Here is a 21,509-nt window from a genome sequence, read left to right on the forward strand (position 1 = left end):
ATCTACAGTCATGGAAACATTCTTGATAATAACCCAAACCATTATGAATAAAACCATGTTGTGTTACGTCACAGCGACAAACCCAAGACTAGGAAAAGACTGATATGAAACAGAGCAGATTACTACCTTAAACTTAACCATGGAGATGACGGGAGCGCTGTGACTCCAGTAAAACTCCTAGATTTACTAAAGACTTTCAGTTTTTAGTCTGGGAAAACCTTTTGGTGTAAGCCCAGCATCAGTTTTACACAGATCTCTGCTTAAAACATGCAGATACAGTTTGATATTTTAACATATAGCTTAAAGCAATGTACCAACATTTTCAGTCATAAAATCGTGATAATGACCTTTAAAATACAATTTATCTGTCTCGACTGACATGTTAAAAAGGTGCAGTATTGGATTCTGGAGGATAGTTGAGTCTCATTCCCAGGTTGTCAAACACTGACCTTTATAGGTTGGTAGTAGGGACGGTACACCAACCCAAAGAGTCACTATTTATTTATCTGGGAATGACATTATGAGCTTAACTAAAGTCAGCACAGCACACAAGGACACACGTATATACAGATCATTGAGGTTTTTAATAAACATCCAACACATTTATGTACAAAGCAGGCAATGTCATATTCAAATGACCAAAAAAAAAAAAAAAAATTCTAAAATGCAATTTCTTCTCTTTTTTTTTCTGTCATTAAAATAGCTAAAGATTACCTCAGGGAATCAATTCTACAGTTCAACAACGCTTTTGGTACAGTCAGTATAGTTACAGTTCGACAAAACCATAACAGGATATCTTCCACAGTCAAACAGCCCTGGGTGTGGGAGGTCAACTAAGGATGGATACAGAATTACTTCCCTCTGCAATGAAAATAAACAAGTTATGAGTGCAATATTCTTGAAAAACCTCCCTGCTAGATTTCCCAAAAGCACCAAGTTTGTCATTGTTCTTCCAACGGGACAAAAGTATTCTGTGAAACATGAACCCTGTTTACCCAGACACAGCTCACACAGAAGACCTACTATGGGCCAGAGCAACAATTAACAATAAAGCAGATATTAAATGTGTTAATGGATTAAAGAAAAAAGGGCTTGATGCGTTTATCATTACGTTTGCACAGTTATCCAAAACAATTCTCTCTTATTTGCCTCCTGAATACAATGCTGCAAGATGTGTACATATTTTGTGTGGTTGTAGTTCTTTCTTCAAAAGTGAAGCATCTTGAGACAAAGAACCTGATTGTCTAATACACAAAAGCTTGGCACAATGGCACAGTTTGGGAAAATATGCACCTTTCTTAACCACTAATAATGTGTCACCCCCGGTGCATGAAAATTAACCATCATGTCCATGTGTGGCTCGATAAAAGCCATCAACAGAAATTATTTTCAAATAATGTAAACAGCAAAAGAAAGGCAAAAGCATATCCAATAAGTATTTAAAAAAAACATGTGTATTCAACCACACTGAATTAGAAATGTGGGTCTTAACAAGTAATAATGAGCTTCATTTACAGTGTGAAATTAAAGAAAGTTCATTTTTCTCCCGTCCGGAAACAAAAACAAACTGTTACACTGATATAACTACAGCTTTGTGGCTCAAGGACCAGTCAATTCGTCTCTGTTGTGATCTGAATCTGGGATTATGGATATTACGCTAGGTTCTGTTCTGCTGGCAAGGTCCCACATTCAGGGATCTCCTAGACAGCCGTCGGCCGGTATTGCTTTCAAAATCAAACCTGAATGACAAATGATACCTTTAAAATATTTGCACCCAAATAAATGTACCAATACTACTTTTCTGCCTTTTGTGCGCCTTGGATTATTTACTATAGTGTTCTGATAAACACAGCACTGCATGTTAGGATACTGGTGTTAAAAGTATAGCAGATGAAACCTCTATTTGAATATACAGCAAGCGTGTTTCCATCAGAGTTGCAAAAACAACCCTAACAAAGCCCAAATGAAAGAACAGGTTAGAATCAACAGTTAAATTGGTGCCGTTTAAAATAGAAGGAATGAAAAATCACACCCAGGGCAGTGCTAACTGAATTTGTTGTCTTGTGAGTCATGATAATCTTTTCCTTTTTGCAGCCAATATATTCACATAGTCCATTCCTTCAAAATAATCATATCTGGCATACTGTTCCAGGATTCACAACATGTGAACAAATCACATGTGAGGATCTAACAAAACTGTGTCTGCGTAATTTTGTTTAAAAAAAAAAAAAAAAAAAAATCAGGGACTAGAGATAATCGAGGGGCGATACAGTAGAACAAGGAAGCAGTTTCCACCTAACACAATTGTTTAAGAAAGCATAAAAGTAAAACAAATTTAGAGAAACTAATCTTTTACAAAAACACTTGCGCCACTAGTTAGTTTGGTTTGTTTCCTATTCAGTCAGTCAGTCAGTGACCGCTTAAATGAGCAGCAACACTGAGGTGGTGAAAGTCACTATATACACACACTAAATTCACACACACAGACTCACACTCATACAACTGTGCACACATGCCAGTGTGTCCAGTTTACTCAGTGGTATCAGGGGACAGTCTGCCCGTCTCTCGCACACAAACGGAAACTAAATGGGGAGCTGGGTGGGACAGTGGCTGGTGCGCTTATATTGTAACTGTGACAACTGGGGTGCTCTTTTTCTTGGTGGTTTATGAGGCTCAGTCAGGTCGTCTGGCTGCAAAAGGGAACTGTGGGAAGGTAGGTCCTCCTGAAAAGCGTTTTTTTTACATTTTCCTTCAGTCTTTTGAGGGGAGAGGCTGTGTGCAGACAAAGAGAAAAACGGTCAATGTTTGTTCGCCTCTTAATGTCTACATTAGGTTTTTTTAAATACATATTTTATTTATAAGTTTTCAGTTTTATAAACATACATCACAACTACAATGGAAACACCAGCCCCCCACCCCCCACCCTCAGTGATAAAGAAATGGGAAAAACAAACAAACAAAACAAAATGAGGCCAATAAACAAAACAAAAACATGCTCTTATAGGATTCAAAGCAATATAAAACTGTACAATCGGTGCAAGCCACTGAATGGGTGTCTGTACACATATGCGGCAACCTATATACACATCTATATGTACAAACTTACATACATATATACTAACACTTCAGGCCATTCTAGATATATAGGACAGAAATGTTTGCCACATTTTGTCAAAGGTTGCAGGGCTGAGAGAAACACTGTATCGAACCCTTTCCATATGTACTAAGTTGGTTATTCCTGCTAGCCAGGTTTTGAAAGAAGACACATCTTCATTTTTCCAAAGGGTTAAAATATTACTTTTTTGCAATAACCATGCCATATTGTAATGTCTTCCGTTGTAAGTGGGTTAAAGCTAGTAGATGTCAGGTCCCGCCCAAAATGGCCATGCAATAATCTGGTGTAATATCACAGTTATATACTTCAGAAAAGCACTCAAAAATAAACTAACCAGAACTTGTTTAGCTTGGGGCAAGACCAAAAGAGGTGGCCCAGGATGCCCTCAGCTGATTTACAGTTTGGGCAAATTGGGGAGACAGAAGGGTAAAAAGAATGTAGTTTAGTAGAGGAGTAGTGCAGCCTATGAAGTACTTTAAATTTAATAAGTTGGTGTCTGGAGTTTATGGAGCAACTGTGAATGTCCTTAAGGTCGGTTCCCTAGCTATCATCAGTGACCGTCACGCCCAGGTCTTCTTCCCATGCTTCCTTTATGTCTACATTAGGTTTTAATTCCAACTACAACAAGTCTAATTAACATGCAGAGGGAAGATGCAGTTAGGGGGAGGCTGATGGATGTTCCCATGTTAACACATCGAAGGGATTATTGTCTTAATAGTGAAAAAAAAGCACTGAAGTTTAGTGAGTTTGAGTCATTTTTCAATGTTGCCAGTATCTTGGCAGGAACTGGCGCATAAATGATCTTTGTCTTAGTAGATATGTCTGCAGCTATTCTAACTCTGGAGGCTACAGTGAAGTAGTTGCTAGTTACTGTGCCGAGCATGGCTGTGGCAGTGTAACAGTTAACAGGGGTGCCTACTATAATATAATATATAAAATCCTAATGCAAAGGGCTATCTAATATTTATATGAATAAAAAACAGCCAATGCCCACAACTGAATGAATAAAATACTAACGTAAGGCTAGGACAGAGAAAGAAATGGATGAACAAAGATTGGAAATCTTACCTTGAGGGCTTGGCGGTTTTAGGATTCATCATCTGAGACATGGGGTCTCGCAATGGCCATCTCCTCCTTGCTATTTGCAATCATCTTGCACTTCTACAAAAACATACGGAAAAACAAATCAGTTACTTTCACTTTGCAGAGTTGTGCACATAAGCACTGTGAAAAACACAACCACATTACTCACAGTTCAACTATCTTTCATTCAACATCGTTTCTATAAAACATGTGCACATTATGCACATTACTGTTCAATCAAGTCTTGTTTATTCATATAGCCCATTTCATACACAGAACGGTAGCCCAATGTGCTTCACATGATCATAACAATCACTTATTAAAATATGTAAAATGTCATGTCATAAGAGATCAAATCAATTGGAAAATAGTTTAAATAATTTGGATTTTTTTTAAAAATGAAGACATGGGAATTCACAGGGAACATATTACACAGAAACGACAAAAGCAAAATAAATAATTACAAATCAAATTAATAAATAAAAAAAAACAGATAAAAACATAAAGGCTAACAGACCACGAGTGCAAGAGTGGGTTAGTGGAAGGCATCATGGAAGAGTTTGGTTTTTAGTCTGGATTTAAAAATGGGGATGGTGATCACTTAAAACAAAAACACTTACCTCAGTAAGCTCCTTGATGGTATGTATATTGGCTTGCTGAGTGACCTTCCTCTTTGCTTCCTCAATGTGGTCCAGGTTAAGGGTTGGCGTTGGGGGGGCCAGACAAGGGGGAGGCTTGTTAGTGATGGTGGGAAGCGGGGCTAGGGGAGGCATGGCCGCCAGGGCACCCATGTTGGTCAAAGCAGCAGTCATAGTAGCTGCTGTCATACTTGCCATAGCAGCACTCATTGTCATGTTAGACATGCTGGGCATTCCTGGAATATTGGGTAACCCCATTGGACCCATGTTGGGCATATTGGGCATGTTAGGCATCCCCATGCCCATCGGGAGAGGTAAAGGTAGCGGTAAAGAGAGGGGGGTGGGGGATGGCGTGGGTAGAGGGAGCTGGAGGATGGCTTTCGGGCGAAGACTTTCAGGAATGGGCACCCCGGCCTTTGCACACATGGCAGCAGCATTAGCTTTGGCTATCTCCAACAACTGGTCCTTATCTGAAGAAAGAGAGGATGGGATGATGCAGCCACAGGGAACAGAGAGTAAAAAAAGAGAAGATTAAGCATAAGAGCAGTGGCAAACAAAGTATTCACAAAAAATGTAATGCTTAAGTGTGACTGTTATGATTTACTAGCAAAGTTTCTTACCCAGTTCAGTGAGGCGTGGAGGAGTCTTGCTGGTGCTGCGTCGTGTCCGGGAACCTGATCGGCGTTGTTTGCGGAGGATGAGAACTGGAGAGTGGCTGGGTTCTCTTTTCCACCTGTCCCGCCTATCAAACGAACGACTGCGAAACACTGGGCGCCTCCCTCGCCCCCTCGACCTGGACCTGCGCCTGCGGTCAGAAGACCGGGACCTTGATCGCCTGCTTCTGTCTACGGACCTTTTTCTCCGGCCTGTGGAGCGGCTCTTGGATCGCTTGCTTCTGTCTGTTGACTTGGACCTCCTCCTCCCGCGGGCATTGGGTGAGCGGGAGCGTCTCTTTCGGGCCGGAGAGCGGGACTTGGATCTGCGGTTTCTGTTCCGTGACTTGGATCGGGATCGCCTACGACGAGCGGCGGAGCGTGACCTCCGTCGCCGGGCAGGGCTCCGAGATTTAGACCGCCGTTTCTTCCTTTCTGATGGAGAAACGGATTCTCTTTTCCTCACAGGAGACTTGGATCTGAGAAAAGTCGAATGATAAGAATGATGAGTAATATGCACAATGCATATACACATAACCAACTGTTTAATTACACCTACTGCAGCATAATGTTTGCATTGTGTCGGGCAATTAGATTCCTTTCCAGTCCCCATTTCATGAGGGCTTTAATGGTTAATACCTTCTAAGACCTTACAATAATTGAATTTTAATCTCTTTTAGGACCCACAGAACCCCGATTGGTGATGTGGGACAGGCACATACACACACTCATACACAACATACCTAGACTGCTTCCTTCTGGTTGCAGACTTGGATGCTGATCGTCGAGGTGAAGAAGTTGAGCGTGAAAGTTTCCTGCGATCTGTAGGCGAGCGTGACTTCTTCACCCCCGGAGATGCCGAACCTGAGGAGCTTCGCTGACATTTAGCTGCTATTTTCACTGGAGAGGAAGGATCTTCTTCTTCATCTGAGCCTTCTGAACGATCTGACCCATCTGGGCCAGTGCCAGGTTCTTTCGAACCAGACCTGGACCTGGAAACATCTCGTTCATTGGAAGACCTGGCACACTCCTTTTGTTCCTTGTCATGGTTGGGAGAAAGTGCTACTTCAACATATTTGAGTAGCTGATCCAACACTTCTGAGGATTTTCCAGCTTGAGGGCTGGCAGGAGCTGCTGAGGCCATGGGTTTCCAGGCACCTGCATGGTACATGTGAAAAGCAACAGTCAGGCAACAATTGAGGGCTTCAAGATCCTACTTTTTGGATTCTATACTTGGTAAATGGGGTGCACTTATATAGCGCTTTTATCCACACATGGCAGCAGTACACTACGCTCATTCACACACACATTCATACTGGTGGCCGAGGCTACCAGGGCACACTGGTGCCACCTGCCACCACTGGGAATTCATTCACACAGGGTTCAGTATCTTGCTCAAGGATACTTCAACATGTAGGTGCCATGGTCGGGGATCGAACCACCGACCACCGGTTACTGGACGAAAGCTCTATCAACTGAGCCACAGCCGCCCAATTACTTAAAACTTTGTATGCAATACAAGTATAATAAAACAAATATTCGCTGCTTGTTAAAAATAGCAAACAAGTATCAAGATGAAAGCAATTCTGATTGTCTTGGAGGCCTGAGAGGTGGAGGATACTTGCCTGTTTCTTGAATTTGATGATGAGTAAGGCCAATATATTATGGCCAGTATATGAGTTGTGTTATTGCACTCATGTCAATGTTACACATCAAATTGACTTGCAAACAACCATTTGAAGGTTGATGTAAGGGGAGCAGATTCAGCAATTTTAGGAAGAAAATAAATTAAAGTTTTGTTAAAACATAGCATTTTAAAAAAAAAGTCTGACCTGCTTTCTGCTCTGCCACAGGAGATGAAGGCTTCACCACTTTAACAGGAGAGGAAGGCTTCATCTCTTTAACAGGAGAGGAAGATGTGGATCTTGCAGGAGAGGAGCTGTCAGACCGCCCATCACTGGACTCAGACCTGGACCTGGACTTGGACCTGTTCAAGCCCGCCGAGACAGATTTAGACTTTGACCTTCTTCCGCTCTTCCGAGGAGATCTAGACATCTTTTTGACCGGTATTGGTGAGTGTGACTTAGATCGATGCCTTCGAGACAACGAGCGAGATTTGGAGCGTTTGCCAGACCTCGGTGGAGAACGATTTTTCCTGGCAGGGGATCGGGATCGCCTTTTGACTGGCGACCGGGACTTGGTCCGTTTGCGAGGACTCCTGGTTCTGGATCGTCTGTTGCGCTTAAGGACTACAACAGAACGTGAGCGAGTCCGCCTGCTCCTGCGGGTGGACCTGGATCGTGAGCGGCGGGGCCTGGGGGGTGGTGACCTCCTGCGTCGAGACAAGGATCGACTCCTGGAGCGCCTGCCTCCTGCACGTCTTGCCGGTGACCGAGTCCTGGAGCGACGAACGGGACGTCTCGATCTAGAGCTGGAACGACGAGTTCTATTGACGGAACGTGACCTTGAACGCCTACCAACTGCTCCGCCTCGTCTAGGTGAACGGGCTCTGGAGTGCCTTGTGGCTCCGCGGGTGCGGGACTCCGACCTTCTATTTCTCCGTGGAGACCGCGATAGAGAGGGGGACCTGCGGCCACTTCGTTTTGGGGAGCGGGACACCTTGGTTTTCGGAGAGTGGGAACTTCTGCGTCGCTTTGGAGAGACAGACAATGAACTCCTCCGGCGTTTAGGAGACTTGGACTTCCTTGGAGATTTTGACACCTTCTTCTTGGGGGTGACGGAGCGGGACGTGGAGCGGGACTGACGGCTGGCTCTCTTGGGAGACTTTCGGGCTGGGGAGAGTGACTTTCTCTTAGATTTAGGGGATTGAGAGCGGGACCGAGAGCGGGACATCTGTCGACTCTTTAGAGGAGTTATCGACTGTTTTTCCTTTGAGGGTGACCTGGAATGGGATCTTGACCGTTCTTTCACTGCTGCTGCTGTTTGCCCATCAGACTGTTCCCGTCGAGGACTAGGTGTTGGCGTGCGACTCCGACTAGACCCAGACCTCTTAATATCTGGGCCCCTTGGAGGGGAAGTAGACTTGGACCTGGATGAATCAAGCTCCTTAACTGTGGCCCTCTGAACTGAATTTGCCTGATCTTTCAGGCCTGGGTCATCTCTTGGAGTAGCACCTTCCTGTTTAGGGATGATGTCAGGGAGTTCCTGGGCATGGCTGAATGTGCCATCAGAATGACTAACCTCAGTCTTAACTGTAACGGTTGCCGTCTGAGTTATCTCATCCTGGCCTGCAGAGGGCAACCTCATATCCTTTTCTGATAGATTGGTGTTACTGTCCTTCTCTCCAGATGGGGACATATCCATATCAGATATCTCCTCTTTCTTCGCTCCAATCATTTCAGGTTTCTCTCCTCGTTTGCTTTTTGAAACCAATTTGGACAATGGTTCCTGCAGGTCAGATGCTGCAGCTGCAGAGTATTTGCCATTACCAGCCCCTTTCCCTCCTTCACCGTCAGACTCAGAGCCTGAAGCTGAGCTGCTTTCAGATGGTGAGTGAGATGAGGATTTCTTTTCATCTTTCTTCCTCTTCTTTTTCTTCTTCTTGGCAGCATGTCTTTTATGTTTTTTGGATTTTGTATCTCCCTCTGTTTCTGCACGATCTGGAAGGATTGGTGTCATTTTTAGATTATAAGAATGATGAACCCATTACTTTCAAAGAAAATATGACTTGTGTTTGTTTGTGCATCAGGGTCACCTACCTGTAATTACATCCCTTTTGCCCTCCTCCTTCAGCCCAGCTTGGTCTCCAACTCCTGCAGCTGCAGCCAGTCTAGCACTACAAACAAAAAGAAAATTAAAAATTGTATACGTCATATTCCACACGCTTTTGTTTTCTGTATGTATATCAATCAGTATTAAGCCCACCAAGGTCCTGCTGTGCCCTATTGTCAGTGCTTTTGTTCGACAAGATTGCCGAAATGCATTTTGCAGTATAAATATTCAATCTCAACAGGACAATAAATATTGATCAAAAATTGGCAACAAAATTGTGCTTACTATTTACCTTGTTTGCTAACTTTAATTTTATAAAATGAAAAAAAAAAATCACAAGGTTACCAAGTCTCAGATGCTAGTATATTTAGTTCACCACAATTTACACAACGTTTAAATTAAGTCTTTAGGTCCTCTGACCTGGCTCTGGTGGTCCTGACAGGCTTCAGTGTTGGTTGTGGCTCCACATCCGACTCAGCACCAGATTCTGAACTGCTCTCCTTTTCCCCCTTCCTCTTTCTCCTCTTCTTCTTGCTCTTGTGTTTTCTGTGCTTCTTGTTTTTCTTGTGGGGTGGCTCAATCCCTTCTTTGGCATTCACGTTGTCTTTCTCAGGTGCCTCATCTTCACCTGCACGGAGAAACCAATATAACACATGTACTTGGCAAATTCGTAACATGTACAAAACCAGGAGGAAGTTATATTTGATTAGTGCCGCACTTAAATGAATACATTGAAATTTAGTTGAGCTGAAGGATTGTGTTGATGATTGTGTATGGCTAGGGGGCATTTGATATACATTTGGTTAGTGTTTCAACTTGACAATGCAGCATTAGATATGTTTTATTCACATATACATACTTTCATGTATGTATTTTACATCAGAAATCTGGGGGGGACAAAAGTAAAAGATACTAAGACGAAGAGTAAAAATTTAAATAAAACAAATTTATTTGTCTTTTCCACCACTCACCTGAGGGGATTTCCACTGCACATTCCATTGTGCCGGTGCCCCTGGTTTTGTAAAAGGCCCTCTTAAATCTACTGGTGTGCTGCTCCCTCACTCAACACTGGAAAGGAAAACAAAGGTATTGTAACTTCAGCAACAAAGAATGCAGTACCAACACAAGAGGATGAGTAGCCATGCGACTGCAAAATTTGCAAAAGGAACATCATCTTGACTACAACAACGAATAGGGTTTTTCTATGGAACTGGGTTAGTCCGCTTTAGCCACGCCACACCAAGCCAAGCTGAAGCAAACTATAGCCTCCAACATTGAAGCTGAATCAGTACCTTGAACAAAAAACCGAACACCTTATTGAAGGTAGACTTAATTGATAGTCTGTTGTATTAAACTGGTGTAGTATATGACCATCTGCGACAAAAAACAACAGTGCAGACTTTAAGTAACTCAACAACATCTACAGGTTCAGGACTGGATTTGAGCTGGTTCCAATTTCTGCTGAAATGAGTTACCTTCATTATACAGAATGTAAACAATTTTCAGTTATTTTGCAGTACACTATTTTAAAAGATGTAAATCTTTAAGTTTGTTATCTAATACATGCCATGAACAATGGCGTGTATATAAAAGATATATCGATATATTTTTTAATGTGACATGGAATAAGACCATATTGCATAAATCAATATAGTTTTTTTTCTTTTATATCTATAAATGCTGCCCTTGCTAGGGTTTGTCATATTTAGTTATTTTGTAATGTTCGTTATTCTTTTCTTATATAATATATTTATTTCAGAAAAAGATTGGCCTATTTTATTTCATAGGCTATTTTTATTTAAGCACTTTATGTAGCTTTGATTTAATAAAAAGATACAGTATTTATGTCCACTTAAATAAAAAGTTTCAATAAAACTACTTGTGACATGTCATATTTGGCTTTGACTGAACATTTGCTCTCTTTTCTGATAAAAATATTGGGATATATATTGTATATCGATATTCAGCCTAAATATATAGGGATATGACCAGTATCAAGTCATTGCAAAACCATCTAGACCCCTCTTGACCTAACAAATGTAGCATTCTATGTAGCATCGCTCAGATTTTTTTTTTTTTAACTAAGTTGATCAATGTTTTCAAACTCCATTCAAAATTGACTGAGATGTCTCATAGAAAATCATATCAACATGTATTGTACCATTAGCCCCAAGCATATCGTGTGGATGAGGATACGACTTTAAACTCTTCATCAACATTGCTAAATATAAACACCCAAGCTTGACTAAAGAAAGTAGTCATCAATACAAACACCATTAATCCTTGTACCATACAAACGTAACTCTATGGAGTCTTGGGCTATTTTGTCCATTTTTGAATCCTTTTCATCCTGCCTGTAAACACCACTTACAAATGTTTAAATGCCATGTTGGTATATTTTTTTCAGCACAACCTCACCTATATGACCTAATAATAATTCGATTTAATTTGATAATAGAATTGTGAACCAAAAAGAAACAAAGAAAAAACAACATAAATGTGATCTTGTGATTGTGTGTGATCCTGTCATCCAACTCTGGTTTTTATTCTAGTGTGACTCCATTTTATTTGTGTCTTGTGTGTTTAGCTTAACAATTTTGGTCATTTTGTGTATGTATTAGTAATTTTGCATCTTTTTGGTCGTTTTGTGTCTGTTTTTCATCCTTTAGTCCAACATAAAATGTGATTTTGAATCTTTTTTAACTTTCAAAACACTATCATGCTCAATAAAGAATTTAAATGTTGCAAATGTGAACAAAGGTTGCAAATATAACATAAGAGGGTTGCATCTAGTTCTATCATTTTAAACTAAATATATTTGAGCTTGTCTCCAGTTTTACTTGGTATATCATCATCAAACTGAAACTGGCCTCATGGAGTTTACAGCCAGAACTTTAGAGGTAAATTTACAGTAGGGCTCCACGCTGCTTTGTTTTCTAGTCTGGATGTGATGAAGAATTCTGGATTTGGTGCTTTTGGAGACTCCAGACGGTTAACGTGTGAGTGAGATTCACTACCACTTATAGCTAAGTACAAACATTGGCAATGTAGCCACAATCTCAGTTTACTCAAAGAACGATATATTCATTAGAGTAAAGTCACACGGTGCAACAGCTACATTCCCGAAAAAGATACAATTTAATAAAAAACAACATTTAAGGTTTCCTTGTATGTAGCCGAAACATCTAGCTAGTAAACGTTACCGGTGCGTTTAAAGCTAAAGCTAAGGCTAGCCATCAGTGGCGGTTCTAGACCAATTTTACTGTGGGGGCCAAGGAGGGGCCAGTGTTTAATCAGAGGGGCACATTAGCACATGAAAAATGGCAAAGATGATATTTAAATATTCAAAATCTTTGAATGACCAAAAAAGACACAAAATGAGAAGACAGAATAACCACAAAAAAAACCCACAGAAGACATAAAAATGACAAAAAAAAAGACATAAAATGACCATAAAAAGACACAAAATAACTAAAACAGACACAAAAAAGACACATAAATGACACCAATGACAAAAAAGACACAAAATAACAAAAAAAGACACAAAATAAATAAAAAAGACACAACAACAGACACAAAATTACCAAAAAAAAGACACAAAAAGACACAAATTACTAAAAATAGACACGTAAAGACATGAAAAGGATTAAAAAATGAACAAAAAAAAGTTTAGAATTGTTCCATTGTTCATTGATATAAATTGATAATTTTTATCATTAATTGGACACAAGGGCCAAAGGCTTCTTCACAGGGGCAGTGGCCCCTGGAGGCCCCTGTGTAGAACCGCCACTGCTAGCCATCAAAGACACGGTTGCAGACATGTTATTTTAGATTTCAAGTAGCATATAATGTTAGCTAATATTATGTTAGGCGATCTGTTCCCGGTATAATATCACAGTGTTGAGTTACACAACAGTCAATTAGTAATACATATAGTAAGGTCTAAGCTGAATGAATAATAGAAGCAAAAAGAGGAAAAAAGTTTCCAGCAGCAACAGACATTAACACGTTAGATAACGATGATCGCAGCATTAACATTCATTCACACATGGCTGCAGCTAGCTAGCCATAGCTAAAGTTACTGTAACAATGGCTTTTGTTACTTCTTAATGCAACATGTATTGTCTGAAACGTAAATTGCTTCGCACACTTACAAATTGGACAGCGTATACGTTAAGCGGTAAGAGCAAAACATGCTGCCTGCACGCCGCGGCCTAAAAGCGGCTTTCCACTACCAACTCGTAGCTGCTAGCTATTCGGCTAGCTGCTCTGCTAGCACATTTAGCTGCTACTTGTTTCAACAAAGCAACTTCAGTCGCTCATCGCAGCTTTCAATTCTGTAGCATATAATTACCCAGTGGATGTTCGGTGGATGTGGCCCCCGTGGAGAAAGCACCAGATAGCTGCAGTCCTGCAATGTGTGGAAGCAAACAATCGTTGAATATGCTAACCGTATACGTTAGCCAACTACCTGCTCCGCCATGATGGGGAGAGCTATCCCATAATGCCATGCAGCGCGGTTTGAATGGCGGCGTCACTGTCTCCAAGGCAACTACGTGCGCCTAGTTACCGAAACCTTAACAAACTGCCAAAATCTCCACTTCTTAGTGTGTGTGTTATCATATTATGACGGTATATGTCAGATATTGTAGTTAAAATTACATAAATAACAATATGAAACATTTTTTATTTATTTATATCAAACAGCAATACATTGCACGGTTACAAAGAAGAAGAAATTAGTTACAGAAAAATAAACAATGCAAAGAATAAAATAGAAATAAATAATATTTTTTAAAAATAGAAGAGTAATTAAATGGAAAATAATGAAGCAAAAACAAATAAATTAATAAATAAATAACAAAATAGATAGACGCAAGATTCATGTTAGTTAAAGACATTAAACGCAGTGCATATGTTGATAGTCTACAGCTTTTTTATTTGGTAGACAGGAGAGAGTTGAGATATACTGTTCAAACTCTGACTTCAACAAAAATAAATTTGTTTTTTTAATCGAACAAAATTAAAACATTTGAAGTGGGTTAACTGTATTCCATGACGTCACTATTGTAAGTATTCAAAGACTTTCTCCCATGCAGTATGGTTGTTACAGTTTCTGTTTTACAACACCTCGCCTATGACAACAAAATTATATATATAAGCTATACTATTCCAACTATAGTGGATGGCACCACAAAGTAACTATTCACCTATAAAGTTTAGAACGTTATCTAATGTTAGTCACGTTGATTTTGATACAGATTGACTACTTTTTTGGTCTGTGACCTGAGTGGTAACACTAGATAAGAGCAGGACTGCAACTAATGATAACTTTCATTATCGATTAATCTGTCATTTATTTAAATGATTAATCGATTAGTTGTTTGGTCAATAAAATGTTGAAAAATATCAATCAGTGTTTCCCAAACCACAAGATGACGTCCTCAAATCTCTTGTTTTGTCCACAAATCAAAGAGATATTCCCTTTATTATAATAAAGAAAAAAATAAACCAGATATATTCACATTAAAGAAGCTGAAATCAGAGAATTTGGACTTATTATCTTAAAAAAAAACTGCTCATTATTCGATTATCAAAATAGTTGACGATTAATTTAATAATCGATTATTGTTCGATTCATCAAATAATTGTTGCAGCTCTAGATGAGAGAGAGTCTTAATGTTAAAGATCAACTCAGGTATATGGTACAGATTTTAAGCACATGTAAACATTGATCATTGCTTTACTTGGGTTCAAATAGATCAGTTGTTCTTCTCTAAATCAGGATGAGAATGACAAGCCTGTCAGAAACATGACATGACAAGTATCATGAGCATTAATGTTACTTCAAAGTGTCATTAATGTTCATGACACATCCCATGTCATGTTTATGACGCGCTCATGTCACTCTTATGTAGACACCTTCAAAATAAAGTGTTACCATATCTTGCTTAAGTCACAAAGGCATGTTGAAAAAATTGCTTAAGTCACATTTTATTTTGACTTAGGCATAATAAATCTGCTTAAGTCACACACTTGACATAGGCCATTATCTTAAAGGGGTAAAATCACATGATCTGATCAACTGAGGACTCTAAATCAGGAGGGATAAAAGTTTTAGTCTCTTTTGGGGAGACAGTGCTTTTATTCTGAAGGAATCGGGTCGGAAGTCTTGTTTGTTGCTGTCAGGACAAGGGGAAACAGTGCTTTTATTCTGAAGGAATTGGGTCGGAAGTGTTGTTTGTTGCTGTCAGGGCAAGGGGAGACAGTGCTTTTATTCTGAAGGAATCGGATCGGAAGTGTTGTTTGTTGCCGTCAGGACAAGGGGAGACAGTGCTTTTATTCTGAAGGAATCGGGTCGGAAGTGTTGTTTGTTGCTGTCAGGACAAGGGGAGACAGTGCTTTTATTCTGAAGGACTCGGGTCGGAAGTGTTGTTTGTTGCTGTCAGGAGGAGAGTGGTAACGATTCAAGAAGTCTTGAGAAGTCTTTATTATCTCACAGCCATGAAGAAAAGGTTTAACATCAACCTGGACGACTCGGCCTTCACCAAAGAAAGAGAACTGGTCGGTAATTTGCTAAAATTAATTCTAACTTCTTCTGTTTTTAAATCGCGGTTAGGAATTAGCTAGTTAGCTAGCTTTCTTGCAGATAACTACTTTTTTTCCAATTCATCATTTTTAATGACTTACCAACTTTACAACACAAAGTTCAGTCATGATAGTTTGCGTGGGTGTTTTTTACGCTAGTTTCGACACTTAAGACAGGATTTTCTTGTGATTTTTTTTTCTTTCAGCCAAAGCCGCAGTTTCAACCTTCATCCAAAGGAGGACAAAGCACCTCAGACTCATCTTCATCTTCATCAAAGCCTGCTGCAGATCCTGCAGACAAACCTCTTTCCTATGCAGACTATATAGTCCAGAGTAAAAGCAACGTGGCTGCTCCCCCTCAGAAAGAGGGTCCCTCCAGACCGCTCAGGACTGAAGGTGCTGGAGTTACCAGTCTGAAGCAAAGAGAGTCAGATTCATCTTCGTCTGCACCAGGAGGATGTGAAGCAGTTCAGACCTGTGCTGAAGGGACTGAAGGTTTATCTGAAGGCGTTAAGAAGAGTGAAGAGAAACAGCTGGCTGGCACAGACCCAAAGGAAGGGAACTGTCAAAGGCCAGATCCAAGCCTAAGTTTGGGTCCAAAACCAGTGGGGTCTGGGAGCAGCATCATCGTCAGTCCAAGACAGGTATATCCCCATCCATACATCCATTATCTGCTTATTATTGTTCCCGTCCAGGTAAACCAGGTTATTAGTTTGTTGATACTACTGCCTATGTTTTCTTTATTAGTTTTCCAAGCCTGGAGTAGTATTACTGTTTTTAGGCTTGTTATTTGGCTTGTAGAAAGACAGCAGAGTACCTTCTCTCACAGGCTGCTCCAGCTCCGCTGTCATAGGGACAGATATATAGAACATTTTTCCTGCCACATGCCATCACACTGTACACAAGGTTCGTACGGGTGCTTGAAATGCTTGAATTAAAAGTTGTATTTTCAAGGTTTAAAAAGTGCTTGGATTTTGGATAAAGTGCTTGTAAATGCTTGAAATTCTTACTGTATTTCTCTTGCAATCTGACTATATCCATCTATAGACTATAGATAATCACATGTTCAATGTAAAAAATAATGTGAGTAGCCTATCTGAAATGAAGACCGTTCCTCCTAAAAGTGTATAACCATCGCTGTCTGTATGGTTGAGTGAAATTACCCATTTTAGCATGTAAGTACTCATCTAAAACATGCAACTTTCAACCGTTGAAAGGTCCTGGTAAAGCTTGAAAATGGACCTTGAAAGTCCTTGAAAAGTGCTCGAATTTGACCACTCAAAAAGTGTATGAACCTTGTGTACAATAACAGCTAAAAGTCTGGTCATAACATACAGTCGCTATCGCTGTACTTATCTATGGTAGGTATCACATTACATGTTTGTTTTTAACACCTTTTAGAGAGGAAATCCCATCCTGAAGTTTGTGAGGAGTGTCCCTTGGGAGTTCGGAGATGTTGTGCCAGACTACATCTTGGGCCAGACGACTTGTGCTCTATTTCTCAGGTGGGTTTTTGTACCTCAGAAGTAGTGCCTATGTACTGTGTATATATGTAAGATAAAGAGAAGGTGCTTGCATGTGTGTTTAGAGTAGCACAGATTTTTGTAAATACATCTTTTGATGACCCTATCGTGTGTTGTTTTTTTCCCCTGTGTGTTTTGTTCCCTTGTGATGTTGGTTGTGGGGCTGTTTTAAAGTCTGAGGTATCACAACCTCAATCCAAACTACATCCACGACCGTCTCAAGCTGCTTGGACAGACTTTCACCCTGCGAGTCTTAATGGTACAAGTAGATGTGGTAAGTAAACAAAACACTGACCTTGTTAAAAAACTCGTACCCATTTCTGATATATATTAATTAAAAGGAATAATTATATTTAATTGATCCAGCCTGCATGTTAAAGGTATTAAAGGTATGCATGAAGTTTCCTAATTGATTAGTTAAATAAATAAATAAATAGTAGCAGAAGTACTTGTGTGGCTCCATATATTGATTTTCCTGGTTGTTTTATAGCATCTCACAATTAGTTTAGCTCCTACTTAAACATTTATAGTGGAAACATTTGTAATTACTCTTGTGGTAAACTCAAGACTGAATACTAGAAAACCTGTAAAGTGCTGCTGTTGTGAAAACTATAATTGAACTTTATTTATGAAGATGGGCTGTCCAAATTCTGTTGAAAGCTTCCTGCTACAGCAGCTCAAGAATAATACTCTCTTTTTTTAATGTCCATGTTTCATCTAAATCAGGGATGGGCAACTGGTGGCCCGGGGGCCACATACGGCCCGCACCCTCACTTGAAGTGGCCCTCAGTACAACTACAATTTGAGCATGAAATCTTAAAAGTGCAGTGTAAAAATGCACAAAATTACTTCTTGCAATTAATGTTGGTCTGCTGTTCTTGCACTGAAAAAAAGAAATCACAGTAAGTGGTTATTTTTTATTTGCACCAAACCTTTTGTATTCATATTTATACTGTTATCCATGCATTTGAGCATGAAATATGTTAAGTTACTGCACTGTAAACATATTTAAAATTACAGTTTAATCATATCTGGTTAAGTGCACGCTCCTATATGTGGCCCTGTGGTAGTGTTGATTAAAAATTGTGGCCCCCTGCAGCATTTAAGTTGCCCATCCCTGATCTAAATGTTTAAACTGTTATTTCAGTAGCAAAAACGTAGGCTACAAATGCATATTGATAACAAAAATAGAGAAACCAAAGGTCTTCATGAGGCTCGAGGCTAGCTAGTTGACTGTAACAGCTCTCATGTTGGTTATGTAATTTTCTATTACAAAGTGCTGACAGGGATTAGAACGTTCACTAATGGTATATTTAACTAAATGGAACAGCCAATACAACACACTAAACGGTTAAAAGAGGGCATTAATGTAAGCCATCCATGCAGAACTAATAATTTGTCATGTATAGCTTGTCTCACTGGAATTTGTTTCTTGGTGTAATTAGTGTCTGAAGTGTGCAGCTGGAGGCAATTTCAATACTGTATGTGGGAATATATATAAATGCCAATATTACTGATATGAAAGAGTACTTTATACTGTATGAGAAATGTATTTTAGCAAAGGTTTTTAATGTAAATTCAGATTTATCATAGGTTAATTATTTATAGCTGAAGTTTATTTTTAATAAAATTGAAATTATACTTTAATTAAATAAAGTATCTATCTATCTATCTATCTATCTATCTATCTATCTATCTATCTATCTATCTATCTATCTGTCTATCTATCTATCTATCTAATGAATCAGGGTTAGTACAAAGTGTGTAAACCAAAATTCCTACATAGCTAGAGAAAAAATACAATCAAATTTAATATGAAAAGCTGGTAAAATAATCAAATGAGAGTATACATTGATTGCCGTGCGTGTAAAGGAATTCTGTAAACTTTTTTATGCGATTGCATAACAATTTAAATGTGATAATAAAGAATTCAACAGCATTTTTGGTTCAGGTACCTGGAAAGTGCTTGAATTTTCCTCTTAAAATGCTGTCTAAACCCTGATCACGTTGTTTTGTTTTGTTTTGTTTTTATCACAGAAAGATCCTCATCATGCATTGAAGGAGCTGGCTCGCATCTGCATCATGGCCGACTGCACACTGATCTTGGCTTGGAGGTAAGACCTGCAACACATTGCCAAGAAGACTGAACAGTTTGTTACAGGACACAGAAGAGAGTGAAACAGTTTTAAATTCTACTTCTTGACGAACCTGCCCTTGCCAAAAAGTGTGTAATCCAAAGATAAAAGTCTGACATCTTGTTTTGCTTATGGTTTGTAATGCATCTTCACGTTTTTATCTATTGTCATTTATGGGCTAAACCAACAATTATTTTCGTTATGGATTAATCTGTTGATTATTTAAATGATAAATCGATTAGTTTGTTTGGTCAATAAAATGTTGTAAAATATCAATGAGTGTTTCCCAAACCACAAGATGACGTCCTCAAATCTCTTGTTTTGTCCACAAATCAAAGAGAGATTCACTTTATTGTCATAAAGGAACAAAGAAACCAGAAATATTCACATCGAAGAAGCTGAAATCAGAGAATTTGGACTTATTGTCTTGAAAAAACTGCTCAAACCAATTATTCTATTATCAAAATAGTTAATGATAATTTAATAATCGATTATTGTTTGATTAATCCAATAATTGTTGCAGCTCTATTGTCCTTTAATACCATAAGGTATGTTCAGTATCAACAGATTAAAAAAATTGCCTCCCCTAGTTCATTGTCTTTTTTATGTTGATCAGGGAACATGTGAAATAATATGAATAACTAAACACAACTAATATTTTCTTCATGCTGGTTGACAGTCCAGAGGAAGCAGGACGCTACCTGGAAACGTATAAGTCATATGAAAAGAAACCAGCAGACCTACTGAAGGAACAAGTGGAAAAGAATTATCTTTCAAAGGTTCGTGTGGATTTGACATTTTTCTACTTCACGGTTATGATGACTATTATTTGTAATGGGATCAATAATGGACATTTTAATGTGATTGACTGAATATGATGCAGTAACATAGAATGTCAAGGGAAAATAAATGCAGTGAGAGTATTGTCTTTTGTCTTGAAGTGTTTTTCAGTCTCTGAATAATGCAATACTGATTGGATTGGTTGTTTTTTTTAAGGTTACAGATTGCCTGACCACTGTCAAGTCTATAAACAAGACCGATGCCATTACCTTGCTGTCCACTTTCTCTGTAAGTACCACTACAGTGAAAATCCTTCCTCACATTGCTGCTACACTACAATCACTGTAAACGCACAGACATATCCAAAGGCTGATTTTTTTTTTTTTAATGGTGTGATCTGAATTATAATCTTCAAACTGAGACATGATGAATTTTGTGCTTTTCCCAGTCTGTAGAAGGAATCATCAATGCCTCGAAGGAAGACTTGGTTCTCTGTCCAGGCCTTGGACCTCAAAAAGTGAGTAAAAATTAATGTGCATCATAAAAATATGCAGAAGATAGATGGAACATTTCTTAAATTACCATGTTGTCATTTTGTGCTCGCAGGCACGGCGACTCTATGATGTGCTGCATAAGCCTTTCCTCAAGTCGAAGACAAAAGACAGCTGAAACCTCGTACAAAGGATGTGTGACCTGCTGCTGAGAGGAACTGAAACGTTGGCTGTCATGTTGAACAGCATGCAGACACAGACACACACTTCAGAGGACTGACTTGAATACAAAAAACACTCTGGATCTTCTGAAGTGAAGAAAAAAAATGATTGACTGAGAACAGTTTTAATACTGATGTGAACTTTTTCAGCTGTCAGAGCTGCACAATGATTCTTTGCTTTATTGAGCTATGGTTTGATATAATTTGTTCATTATTGAATATTTTTTTCTGAAAATAAATATTTTTGTAATATTTTTATACTGTATATTGTACCTTTTTTTAATAATTTACCCTAGTTACTCAACCAGAAACAGCCAGGGGATGCTGAAAAGATGTCAATTAGTATTCTAATTTAAACTCTTAACACCAGTAACTAACCAAGTGTACACAGTTATTTTAATCACTAATGCAGGGGTCGGCAACCTTTACTAACAAAAGAGCCATTGTTGGCCAAATAAGAGAAAAATCGAAAATGAAAATAAAATAGCCTACTAAGTCTAAATTAGTCTACAAACATGATTTATTGTTCAAAAGGAGCATTTATTAATAT

The 21,509-nt window shown here is 39.1% G+C and overlaps 2 protein-coding genes across 2 annotated transcripts; one reads left to right on the plus strand and one right to left on the minus strand.

Annotated features, from left to right (window-relative positions):
* Window positions 1-710: 710 nt before the first annotated feature.
* sona (SON DNA and RNA binding protein a) lies at window positions 711-13,732 on the minus strand. Its single transcript, XM_059342750.1, has 10 exons — window positions 13,576-13,732; window positions 10,193-10,289; window positions 9,642-9,849; window positions 9,209-9,285; window positions 7,322-9,109; window positions 6,233-6,647; window positions 5,457-5,968; window positions 4,819-5,306; window positions 4,184-4,276; window positions 711-2,772 (listed from the first exon to the last, which is right to left on the minus strand). Exons 2-9 carry the CDS (start codon window positions 10,218-10,220, stop codon window positions 4,202-4,204), a joined length of 3,591 nt encoding a protein of 1,196 aa, XP_059198733.1. The 5' UTR covers window positions 10,221-10,289; window positions 13,576-13,732; the 3' UTR covers window positions 711-2,772; window positions 4,184-4,201.
* Window positions 13,323-21,217, plus strand: ercc1 (excision repair cross-complementation group 1). The gene is made up of 10 exons (XM_059342751.1): window positions 13,323-13,401; window positions 15,724-15,785; window positions 16,016-16,453; window positions 17,211-17,314; window positions 17,507-17,606; window positions 19,370-19,446; window positions 20,147-20,246; window positions 20,464-20,535; window positions 20,696-20,764; window positions 20,854-21,217. The coding sequence occupies exons 1-10, from the start codon at window positions 13,338-13,340 to the stop codon at window positions 20,914-20,916; spliced, it is 1,149 nt and encodes a 382-aa protein (XP_059198734.1). The 5' UTR covers window positions 13,323-13,337; the 3' UTR covers window positions 20,917-21,217.
* The last annotated feature ends 292 nt before the right edge of the window (window positions 21,218-21,509 follow it).

Source organism: Centropristis striata, chromosome 10 (assembly GCF_030273125.1).
Source record: "Centropristis striata isolate RG_2023a ecotype Rhode Island chromosome 10, C.striata_1.0, whole genome shotgun sequence".
NCBI lineage: Eukaryota > Metazoa > Chordata > Actinopteri > Perciformes > Serranidae > Centropristis > Centropristis striata.

Bases quoted from the DNA above. Each gene is read 5' to 3' on its own strand.
- ercc1 (XM_059342751.1), top strand. From the start codon at position 13,338: ATGTATTGTCTGAAACGTAAATTGCTTCGCACACTTACAAATTGGACA. The intron at 13,402-15,723 runs GTAAGAGCAAAA...ATTATCTCACAG, and splicing joins GACAGCGTATACGTTAAGCG to CCATGAAGAAAAGGTTTAAC. The intron at 20,765-20,853 runs GTGAGTAAAAAT...TTGTGCTCGCAG, and splicing joins CAGGCCTTGGACCTCAAAAA to GCACGGCGACTCTATGATGT.
- sona (XM_059342750.1), bottom strand. From the start codon at position 10,220: ATGGAATGTGCAGTGGAAATCCCCTCAG. The intron at 9,850-10,192 runs GTGAGTGGTGGA...TTCTCCGTGCAG, and splicing joins TGCAGTGGAAATCCCCTCAG to GTGAAGATGAGGCACCTGAG. The intron at 9,286-9,641 runs GTCAGAGGACCT...TTTTGTTTGTAG, and splicing joins GTCAGGACCACCAGAGCCAG to TGCTAGACTGGCTGCAGCTG.